The sequence below is a fragment of the Notolabrus celidotus genome, chromosome 15 (genome assembly GCF_009762535.1).
Source record: "Notolabrus celidotus isolate fNotCel1 chromosome 15, fNotCel1.pri, whole genome shotgun sequence".
Taxonomy (NCBI): Eukaryota; Metazoa; Chordata; class Actinopteri; order Labriformes; family Labridae; genus Notolabrus; species Notolabrus celidotus.
Window position 1 is genome coordinate 1140888 of NC_048286.1, and position 12111 is coordinate 1152998.

Genomic DNA, 12111 nt, shown 5'->3' on the forward strand with positions numbered 1-12111 from the left:
CAGACAAACTAGTTGAAACAATTCTAATAAATCTTTGGATGGAAAGATCACCTCATGATCCTCTGTTCTTATCATAAACTGTATAAATAATGGTCATAGTATCCGTGACGTAGTATCTGTTTCTGAAGCGCTGTTTTTAGGCCAATCGGCAGTGGCACCCATATTGGAAATGTTAAACTCAACATAACTGCTGTTGAGCGATTGTGACATAAAGAGGCGGGCTTTGAGCCTCCTAGCTAACAGCTACAGTGTTCCCGCCTGACAATCAAGTCAGCTGTGCCTCTCATTGGAAAACTCATAATCTCAATATCTTTGAAATTGCTGCATTATTAAAAAATTCACCCCCTCACAGTGAGTGCTGATAGAGAAATGAGCTATCCAGACTACACTCGTCTTTTGAACCAGGCTGTAAACATGTTTATTTCTGCTGTAAAGATCGTCTTCTTTGAATTGGTGTGTATGTGGTTTCTGGTACTTCCAGAGCCAGCCTGAAGTGGATCCTCAATGAACAGCAGTTTATAACACTTCCACATTGGCCTCATATTTTTAGACTGTAGGTTGCCACTTGGTTCTTACCAACAGCCCATTGAGTTGGTCAAATCCCTGACACCAGCACCCCTTTAAAGCAAATATGTATCATACTTATCACAAGTTGAATGACTGATATTAAAAATAATCCAAAACTAAAGAGTAAACAGAAAAGCTTCTTCACTACAGTAAATGTGATCCTTTGCTTTCCACCCCTGATAGTTATAAATGTGAGCATCATGTCAAGGTGACAGAAAGTAGACATCAGCTGTTCATTGCTTCTGTACCTCACTTGATCCTCATGTTATACCTGAAACTTTGAGTTTCACTGTATTCACCTGCAGATATACAGTATGCCTCCTCATCAACGAGGAGCTCTCACTCACTCACTCCTCTCAGACACGACACAGAGTTCTGATCAGTGTGAGCCAAAGAGAAGAGATTAAGGGAGCGTTCTGCACCATCTGATGACGTGTTTCTGACACAGACGTCATGCCATTTGGACTTATAAACAAACCTGGCAGGGGAAATGTTGTTGTGCTTTGCCAACACAATTTAAGACACACACTCACATACCACGGTCCATCTTACCAAAGCAGGTGGAGTGTCTTTTTGTTGGACTGAAATAGATAAAAGAGCATCACATGCACAGCTGTGATAGGCCATGAGATGTTACCTGATGATTTGACCCATTGGATGTCTGTAAAAGTAACAACTGTGACGATAACGTGAGGACCTTAAAACAAACAACAACAACAACAACAACAACAACCTGTTTTCACATTTCCCGGGACAGCAGATCAGAATTCTGCAGATTGGACACTGATGGCAATTGAGTTTGGGGTTTTTCAGTTCAGGAGTTATGGAGAGATCGCTTTGCAGAGTGGTCCAGCTTTTGGTCAGAGCATGACACTGATACCAGGAGTTCTTATTAGATGACCTTTACTCATTCACACCTGCTGTCTCTGTTTGCATGCATACACATGTAGTGTTTTGTGGTCTTAAGGATGAAATAATAAGAGCTCATCTGTTCAACTCGGACTAACCAGTGGCTTTTTTTTTGCATTTGGAACATCTTATTTTTCTCTTATAGTCAGCTCTACTCGTCAACAAAACCCTAAAACTCAAAGTTGTTCCAAATCACTGAAACAATGGACACTAGCCGACACAAACTGAGATCCCAGGGCTGTTAAACTACTGGAGTTACAGAAACAGCAATAATCAAGCCAGAATCATTGTGCACAGGACTAGGATATCTTTTCCACCAACACACACACATCAAGCAGAGCAGAGAGACGGAGCCGTATGCAAATGGACCTGTCATTTTAAACCCCGCTCCTCGCACTGTTTGCATTTTTGACTCATTTCAGAAAAAGCACTTGAGCTGAGATATTTTTATCCAAATCTCCCGAGCTCGTGTTCTTCTCTCGTGTGTAAAATGGCTTTTCTTATCCTTTGAATTGATTTTAATTCACAGTTTCAAATTGCCAGTGTTTTATAAACATTGATTCTGCATCTTTGTTCCCATGTGTCAGTGGCTCAAGTAAGAAAAAACATTGTCTGGGTAAAAAAACAAAGTCAAAACAAAGCCTTGGAATGATAATCCCTATGTGTCAGAGTTAGCCGGGCTTGTCGCCAGCTGCTCTCCGACGATTGGTTCCAGCGTTTGCCTCTCGGGCTCCCAGTCCTCTAAGTCAGCATAGTTCAGTTCGGGCGCTGCCCCGGTCAAGCCCAAAGAGCTGACTGACCCAGCCAACGACCCACGGCCTTCATATGCATAAGTCTGAAGTGAGTCATATGGCGGGCCTCGTGTGTCCAAGTTTGCTTTTGCCACTTTCTGCTGGAGGATCTGCTGAATGATGTCATGACCATCTAACAGAACCGATGGTGCTGACTGGCTGATCTCTCGAGGAATGCTGTCAATGACGAACCAGCTGGGCTCTGACTCCGGGCTGTAGCTCCCGTAATCTATCTCCTGTGATTTCCTCCTCCTCCACACCACAAACCTCTCCTCGTCATCCTCCAGCTCCTCCTCCTCCTCATACGGGCTCGGTCCACAGCTGAGGTAGGCGTGGAGCTTCCGGCGCGGCTCCGAGGCTTTGGGATTTCGAAGTGCAGCGATGTCAAAGGCCTCTGTGTCCTCCTCCCCGCCTCCCTCATCATCGTAGGTCACCACGTTCTCTCTGATGTCCTCCTCAGACAGAATCAAGGGCTCTTTGCTCGCCTTCTTGTTCCGTAGCTGGGTGAACAGCATCACTATGGCTGGGAGGAAGGAAGCGGGAGAGGTTACAAGGATGAAGATGAAGGGGAATATATAAAGAGAGAGGGAACAAACTCAGGACATACCAAGGTCATTTCAACCAGATAAGAAAATAAGTGTAAACTGGATTGGTGTGTCAAAGAAACAGATAGCATACACGGGTATAATGAGACAAAGTTTATTTGATTCATGGCAGCCTTTTTGGATATATTTCAAGAGAAATGTGATTCTCTGTGTTCTGTCTGCATCAAGTCTGAGTGGGAGCAAACGATTCAGCCTTCAATCAAACTCACACCTGATTTAGAGAGTATGGAGGAGCAGAGGGAGAGTTAAGAATAGATTCAGCAGGTTCTGCCCTAGTGTAGGGGTAAGAGGAAAACAGGACAAAGATGAGCTTGATCTCATCCTCGTGCTTACCTAATAAAATGACGATACACAGCAGGATGGCCACGAAAGCCCCGGTGCTGAGGCCGGCTGAAGACAGGAAGGCCTGGGCCTGGCAGACGTTGTTGCTGTTACGCCCCCTGATGTTCCTCTGACACTCACACACCCTGAGGGAGACAGTGGAAGTGCTGCTCAGAGGTGGCTCCCCTCCATCAGCCACCACCAGCACCAGGCTGAACAGCTCCTGGTCTCTGTCCTGGCTGAAGCCGTCACGCCGACGAGACACGATACTGGCAGTGTTGTCTGAGAACGTGGAGGACGGGAGGGGGAGAGAGGAGGGGGGGGGGGGGGGGGGGGGGGGGGGGGGGCGCATGAAGAAAAAGTTCTGTTATGAGTCTTGTGATTTAATAAAGTTGGAAACAGGGGGATGGGTCTGCAAACGGCATCATTCATGATTCACTCACTCTGCACTGACTCTCTGAGAGTCTGACAATATATTATAATGCATATTATATTATGTTATATAATAATAGAATAACATTATTATAATACATTATTTATTATATTATATTCCTATCTATTACAACTGAACATTTCACTATTTTATAGGACGTTAAACTATTCTCTATCTCTGTCTATATGATAATAATGATAATAATAATAATATTAATAATAATATTATTATTAATAATAATAATAATAATAATAATAGTAATAATAATGATAATAATAATAACAATATTAATAATAATAGTAGTAATAATAATGATAATAATAATAATAATAATAATAATAATAATAATAATTACAATAATAATTACAAAAAATAAAATAATAATTTATAATAATAATAATAATAATAATAATAACAATAATAATGATAATGATAATATTATTATTTTTATTATAATGTATAATGATAAAAAAAGAAAATAATAATAATAATAGCAATCATCATCATCCTTGGAGCAATTGGATAATTGACATTTAAAAACTGAAAGAGAAAGAGAAGGAACAAGCAAAAAATGTATTAATTAATCAAAATAAAGAGAAAAAGAATAAAAAGAAGGGCGCACATATACACACACTCACTCATACACTCACACTTGCACATATGAATACACACACAAGTATAGAAACGCTTAAGTGCACATAAATACAAATTCACTCATAAATACACCCACACACACATACTTAACTTGAAATTCTAATGCTAATAGGTATAATACTTATGCTGAAAAAAGATAATAATAATAATAATAATAATAATAATAATAATAATAATAATAATAATAATAATAATAATAACACAATATTAATAAATAAATACATACATGACTTAAATATGATATTTCAGGGCATTAAACATGGTAATGGCGAAGGTGATCTCCCATACTACATTGTGCACAGTCGAGCTGACCACCATGAATACCATAGCACAATGGGTGTGGGGGTTACACCAGACAACCACCAGGCCTTTTTAAAAACATGTTGCACTAATGTTTCTGTGTTACAAAACTTTAATATTTTAGAGCTTCTCTGAGGAACTTTCAATTTGTGTCATGTGTGGCGCCCCTCTGTGGGTATATCCAGCATAAACCTCTCTCCCTGCTTTATCTTTACAGTAATGACTCATTGACAACCTTTGCTGAAGAAAAAAACTTCTGTTTCAGCAGGTTAATCATAACAGCTCCCCCTGCTGGTGGGTCCACACATTAAAAATAACCGTACAGAAATCATTAAACTCCACGCTGATGGTCTTGTTTGCTCTCGTAGGACATACACAGACATTATTACTGACTTCAGCCTGAAGATAGATCGTTTGATAGCATCATTTCATCATTCAGATATCTTTGTTGTGTTCAAATGTATTTCTCAGTATAATCAGGAACACGGGGTGTTACGTCACAAGATGTTCTACATATAAATGAATGTATGTTGTTTTTCTGTATAAGCCAGCTATCCAATCCACTTGAATCTATTTCCTCTTTACGTTCTACTCTAAATCAGAATCAACAACAACTACCAACAGTCAGTGTATGACATTACTTTGAGTTAACAGCTCTCTTAAATACTGTCTTTCTAACATCAGAGTCTGTGGTCCCTGGTCAGCAGTACATGTTAGCTCTGTTTCTAAATCCAGCTCCAGGTCAAAGTCTCCTCTCTGGTCTGATGTCGTCTTTCTGTACTCCCGAGTACTTCAAGTTTACAGCTTGGTCCATGTTAACAAGCACCAGTTTGCTTCCTGATGAAAATGCAGACAGGACTAAAAGCGAGATATGGAATATGAATGTTTTTAGAAAGAGTTAACAATGACTCAGCTGAGATGTCCATAGCTGCTTCAACGGCAAAACTTACATATCAGCACTGTGAACTTGAGACGTGATATCTATGTATGATAGTTAGGGCTGGCTCAGGCTTGGACCAGCACTTAGTCTACTAGGCTTAGACTGACACACTGGGATCCTGTCTTTCCCTCTCTCTCCTCTCTGCCTGTCTCTTACTTTAACTCTTCTTGTCCCATTAAAGTTACTAACCATAGACCTTTCTGGAGTCCCTGAGCTCCCTTGTCTCGTAGGTTCCTCTGGATCTCTGCTGCTGTGGACGTGCCAGACTCCAGCTGCTACAACTACTACTATCCGTCTCCCCACTATCATCGCTCCCTCTCTCTTATTCTCCTCTATCCCTCTTTCCAGACCCAACTGGGTCCAGGCAGATGTCTGTCTAACATGAGTCTGGTTCTGCTCGAGGTTTCTGCCTGTTAAAGGAAGTTTGTCCTCTCTGCTGTAACTAGCTAAATACTGTGAGGTGCAATGCTCATGGTGGATTAAGGTGGGGTCAGACTGAGTCTTATCCTGTCTTGGTGTTGGGTCTCTGTTCATAATTTGACATAGAGTGGTCTAGACCTGCTCTGTTTGTAAAAGAGTCTTGAGGTAGCATTTCTTGTGATTTGGCGCTATACAAATAAAGATTGATTGATTGATTGATTGATAATAATAGGACAAGAAATCGACCATCATTTCACACACAGACCCCAGAGGAGCACTTTAAAGCGGTTTTGCCAGAAGAACAGTGTACAGTTTGCAATAGTGCACTTCAGTCATCAGCATGATAAAATTGAACGGTTCTAAATCAGCTTTAGGAGCATTTTTAACAAGGAGTACACGCACACAAATACCTGCAATGCACCAGTAAGGCTCTGTGTGCTTTGGAAGAACAAGTAAATAACAACAGCACAAAGCGCCTCTAGCTATAAGCTCTCAGACTGCTGTCCGACCCCCCTGTCCGAATCCTGTCACTGTGCCTCATTACTGAGACTTGCTGTCAGCTCCCCTCAGTCCTGTGACTGTCTGCAGAGAGCAACGTTTAACACCAGGAGAGACAGAGGAGACATTAGGGGATGGAAAAAGAAAATAGGAGCTGACGGAGAGAAGGTAAGGCAGATTTATAGAGGAACAGGGGGGGGGTGAAACGACAGAAGACCTCAACGCTCTGAGAACATCACACAGCCTGACACATACCTGAGAGCTAAAGGACGACCTGCCCCCTCCACTTTCTTCGGAGAGAAAACATCTGAAGCCAAATGAGGAAACAAACACGAAACTCCAGCGGATGGGTTACTGTGGCAACAGCACCACTGTTTTTTTTTTCTTCTTGAACATAAAAGCAGATCTTAGCGGGGGGCGGGGGCGGTACCTGCTCCAGCGACAGGAGAGAGACCGTGCTAATGATGCCAGCAGGATGTTTTGTACCGATAATAAGCAGAGACACACCCACTCACTAATGTGTTCATCTGTGGGAGTAGAGACTCTGAGCCCGGCTTCATTAGGCCCCCCATCTCTGGAGTACCTGACACTAATACCAGGTACGATTAAAAATGTGGCCACGTCATACCTCCATTAATCAGGTTTTTCTTTCTGCTTCCCCCTGTGAAGACACAGAGGTCATCAGCGTATTAAGAGAACTGCTCACTGAGTTTAGAGCTCCATTAACTTCAATCTCAGCCGCTAAAAAAAGTCTGTCAGGCCTTCTATATGTTTCTGAAAATACACAGAGAACAGACTGACTCTGATAGCTACGGGAATTAAGCGTCACTTGCCACGATTGACTGCCTGCTCTATAATTCCTCTCACAAAGGATATTACGCTTAAGACATAAAAAACACGCCTGCAAAGTTTAGCTCTGAATAAGCTGATGATTGTGGAGCGATGAGCACCTCCACTCTCTGTCTCTCTCATCCTTCCCCACAGCTCCAGGCTTCAACCTCCTGACAGCCCCGTCTCCTCATTGAATTAAATCAAAATTTAATTAAGAATCTACATATTTGAAGCCACTTATTTGACCTGAACTCTGTGTTGGTAATTGGTCATTTCTGGGGAACATGACAAATGCCCAAAGCAGCACTGAGACAAGAGCAGCTAAATGTGTGCTAGATACAAACAAGCACATCTGTGAGGTAACATCGGACTTTCACCAGATCCGTGTTCAGTCTGTCTCCGATCCGCTGCAGTCCGGCTCCGTTCTGAAAATGCAGCTGTGGGCTGTTGATGGACAAGAAAGCATGGAGCCGGACAGCTGGAGTCATGTGACCAATGTTTTCCCATGTTAATCACTGAATCAAGGATTCTCCTCCTCCTCTCCTCATCTATGTTGTCTTTCTGGTCCTCTGAAAACCTCTGACCTGTTGACTCCAGGCCTGGCTCCGCTCATCATGACTTTGGTTTGTTGTTGTAGTTAAGTGAAATACGATCTGGTGATAACACAGAGTGTTTTATTCTGAAAATTAACCGGATGTTTTCATTTTGTTTTGGTGAAACCTGACTTCCTGTCCCGCTCCATCTGCTCTGTTGAGATTGATGCGTCGTGCTCCGGCATCTGGCAAAAATAGAAGTCTTGTGTATCTGAACCGGAGGACTCCGACCTGCCGGATCAGAGACAACAGAGCGGATCCAGTGGAAGTTAACACATTGACTAGAATAGATCAGATCCAGTGCTGTGACAGACAGGAGACGGACCGGACCCAGACCTGGTGAAATTTGGCCATATCTCCTGAAAGCACGATGAACTGCTGAGAGGTATCAGTCTGCACTGGCAGCCACATCCTACCCCTGCACATTTCAACAACAGGAACCAGGGTCTAAGTTGAGTGTTTTGGGCGTGTTGAAACAGCTTTGCTACTCATGCTTGTCCTTCCAAGTGTTGATTCATTAAATCCATTCGCAATTTAGCATGATCAGAATTAGCCCAAGAGTAATCTCCTTCATGCTAACAGGCTAACTGTAGAGTCTCTCATGATGATGCCTGCCTGTCTGTCTGCTTCTATGGTGTCATCTTTGTTGAAAGGCCTTCTTCTCTGTCTTACTGCTCTACTGGTCTGATTGTGTAGTGCAGTTACTTTGATTTCTTCTCCATGGGACTTCAGGCGTCGGTGTAAACCCAGACCTAGATGATAAATGTTCCTGGAACTTCTGGTCAAAAAGCGCAGGAGAGACATTCAGACTGAGAGAGGACCGTGTCAAATCAAAGTGATTTCAGGTGCATTCTGACCAAGAGTTCCGGAGTCTTTTAGCCCCAGAACTACTTTCTCCTGAACTAAAAGGTTCCTGTCCCCCCATTGTTGTCTGTGTTTTGACTGCGGGCTAAAGTCCCGGGTAGATTGTGTAAATCAGGCCAGTGACGTATGGAGGAAAAAAAAGTAAATGCACTACACCACCAGACCAGTAGAGGGCAGTAACACAAAGAGGAATGCCATTCATCACAGATGACACCATAGAAGCAGACGGACAGGCAAGTATCATTCTGAGCAACACAACAGTTAGCCTGTTAGCATGAAGAGACTCAGCTGGTCTGTTTTAGATGGTGCTATATTTCATCACAGATGGATTCACTGAATCAACACGTGAGAGGAGATAAGCGCGAGTAGCAAAGACGTTTCAACACGGCTTTAAAATCCTTTTCAACTCAAAAAGCCGTGGCAGAGATCGACCGGTGTTTTGGTTTAAACAGCCACCCTGTTAACTGGAGACTTTCAGCCGGATGCATCCCTCATAAACGTCTTTAGACGATCATCAAATATCTGATGAGGATATTTTGAAATCTTAATAAAAACTAAACTAGTTTACATTCCCAGGAACTCCCTCTGTGTTTCAACAGCTGTGTAAACTCCACAAACACTGACACGTTCAGCTGAAGGTCTCCAGTTTACAGGGTCACTTTTAAAACCGTAACACCGGGAGAGACGCATTCACGGTGGTCTGAGAGAAGACTACTGTTACAAGCTGCTAAATCAAGAGAATCACAGCTTCTTCTTTTGAAAAGTACACACACATACAAAAAAGATAGAACAAATAAAAACTAATGAAAGAAAGAGAAATCAAGAGAATCACAGATGTGTGTGATGTTATTGTGGACGGAGGGAGGAATAAAAACACTGAGGTTAATCTACCAATCAGACACGTTCAGCATTGCAGGCCCTGCCCCCGAAAGTCCTGGGACCTTTTTTAAAAGTACTACCCCTAGCAGGGGCTTTTTAGGGGGGAGATTATCTACCTCTGAACTAAATTTAGACCCTGGGTCCACTGGTCAAAATGCACTTCGTTCCGGGGTAAACTTCATCCGGTCGAAAAATGCCTTTATTTTCACACATGTTCTGAGAGTTATTATAGTCACACATAGAAGGACACAAGAGAAGCCCGGGGTCATCTATTCAGAAGGAAAAGATGCTTCTGCCGTCTTCTAATGGAAGTGAGAAACAAGCTCTTATAAAAGACAGTGAAAACATGTTCAGCATCCTAAGTGCCCATACAAATCTACATAGCATATTGAGAGTTTTCATAGAGATATCAGATTGGCCTTAAATATAATCATCAGACACCATGTGTGTAAACCCTCACATTCAGTGGTAGCTGAGATAGGTTATTTCAGTATAACAATGGTCATTTCCATCAGCTCAGAGACTTAGGGAGCTAGATATTGATATTATGGATATGAGAGGTCAAGGTCTGTAGCAGTAGTTCAAATATGAGAGGAGTGCAAAAACAAGTGCAAGAAAAATCCAGGGGCATGTTGTGTGCCTTGCAGTGCCCGATCCCTGAACCTGGTAATTAATGATGCAGCCTCGTGTTGTCCTCAGGCGGTGGACTACTTTACAACATTTCAGGAAGTGAATAACTTCTTCTCTGCTTCCACATCTCGCTGGGACAAATTAAAACAACACTTAGGCAAGTAACAAAGGGAGAGTGGGGTGAACCCATCCAACACCAGACCTGTATCGTCACTGTCAGTGACTGACGATGAAAACCTGACAGGTGCTAAAACCAGAGGCTCAGCAGCTCAGATCAAACCCTTCCATATGCTTCATAACATTTTAAACAGAGTAAATATTACAAGCATGACAAGCCTGATGGACCACAAGCAGCAGCACAACTAGACAATCCCTGATCCCTAATGCACGGACAGCAACTTGGACAGAGAGCTAGCTGTTGTAAAATCAGTGGTGATGGATTTGGATACAGAGGCGTATTTCCCCCCGTCAAGTGAAGTTCAGCCACAGAGAAAAAAAGAGCAGTTCCCCAATGAAGCTGACGGTGACACAATGAGAGATCCAAGCAGGGTTACAAAGTGTTTTTCTTTCACAGGACACTGGATGTGCTGTCAAAGTGAGCTTGTCTTCATCAGATGTCCTCCAACACCATCCTGGAAACAGTCCTGACTCACGACTCAGCGACTGGAGAGATATTTTTGCTTTGAGTAGACGTGAACTGAACCAATGGACGCACTCAAGCTCACCTGAAATAACAGGATTCAGTTTTAAGGCGTTCTTCTAACCCTTTCTGTTTTAGTCGCCTCTGGAGAACGCAGTTTCTCTGAGCTGAATCTGGGTAAAAACTTTCTCCACAGTTCAATGAAACAAGAGATTTACACAAACTGGCACAGACCATCCAAACAGAGGATGAAGTTAGGCTTTGGCTGCGATGAAAGCTCGGCATGTAAACTTCTGGAAGGCAGGATTTATTTCCTGTAATCACTGAGTGTGGGAAGATATAGGAAGGCACACATTTTGCGTGTGTGTGGTTGTATATGTGTGCGTGTAATTGTGGTTATTTTGAAAACAGCTGTATGCATGTCCTTACTCTGTCGTACATACGTAGAGACCTGGTTATTAGAGTTATGATGCATGCCTGTTATTATTGTATGCATTATTCACATTTATTACTTTTCCTACCAATCACCCAGCTGTTTTCAATACTTGATTCTGATTGGTCAAAGCCTCTTGAAGCCTCTGGTAACAACAAATAAACAAAAAAGTTCTACCTCTGATATTTCAGACCTTATGTAAATACTAAAAAACTATGTAAAAATATTAGAACTCAACTTCAATCTATTTTTCTAAAATGTTCAATTACGTTTTTTAACACGTTTTCACACTGGGTTTTAAGGGGGCTGGTTTAACCTGATATTTATTACGTAATAAATATCCAACCAATCAGAAATGAAACACTGAGTCACGTGCACACATGTTCAACAAAACTACTCCGCTGCTGCTCAGACCGTCTCCTGACGTCTCAGCCAGTGTTGTCTTAACTGTTAGCTTGTTTGCTAATCATGTACTGCCTGTAATCTGTCTGTATAGCTGTCTCTCTGCTCTTTGCACCGCTGTGCCCTGTCTGCACATCCACCGTGAAGATGACAGCTTGTTTTCATTCTTCTATTTCCCTAACTGATGTGGATTTGGGGAAACTTAAGGACGCGGTTGAGTTGAGCCACGGCTGAGTGACTCATTTCCCCCCAGGACCGGTTCGCTAACTTTCCCCAGGACCGGTTCATTAACTTTCCTCAGGACCGGTTCACTAACTTTCCTCAGGACCAGTTCACTAACTTTCCCAGGACCGGTTCATTAACTTTCCTCAGGACCGGTTCACCAACTTTCCTCAGGACCG

General features: G+C 42.5%; 1 protein-coding gene across 1 annotated transcript in view; it reads right to left on the reverse strand.

Moving 5' to 3' along the window:
* Positions 1-489: 489 nt before the first annotated feature.
* The window catches only part of LOC117826257 (cadherin-18-like), a 222234-nt gene continuing 210612 nt past the window's right edge, over positions 490-12111 (reverse strand). The window contains exons 10-11 of the mRNA XM_034702193.1: positions 3206-3475; positions 490-2790 (exon numbers count right to left, since the gene is read on the reverse strand). Coding sequence (XP_034558084.1) covers positions 2135-2790; positions 3206-3475 — 926 coding nt within the window. The 3' untranslated portion in view covers positions 490-2134. The remainder of the gene's footprint in view (positions 2791-3205; positions 3476-12111) is intronic.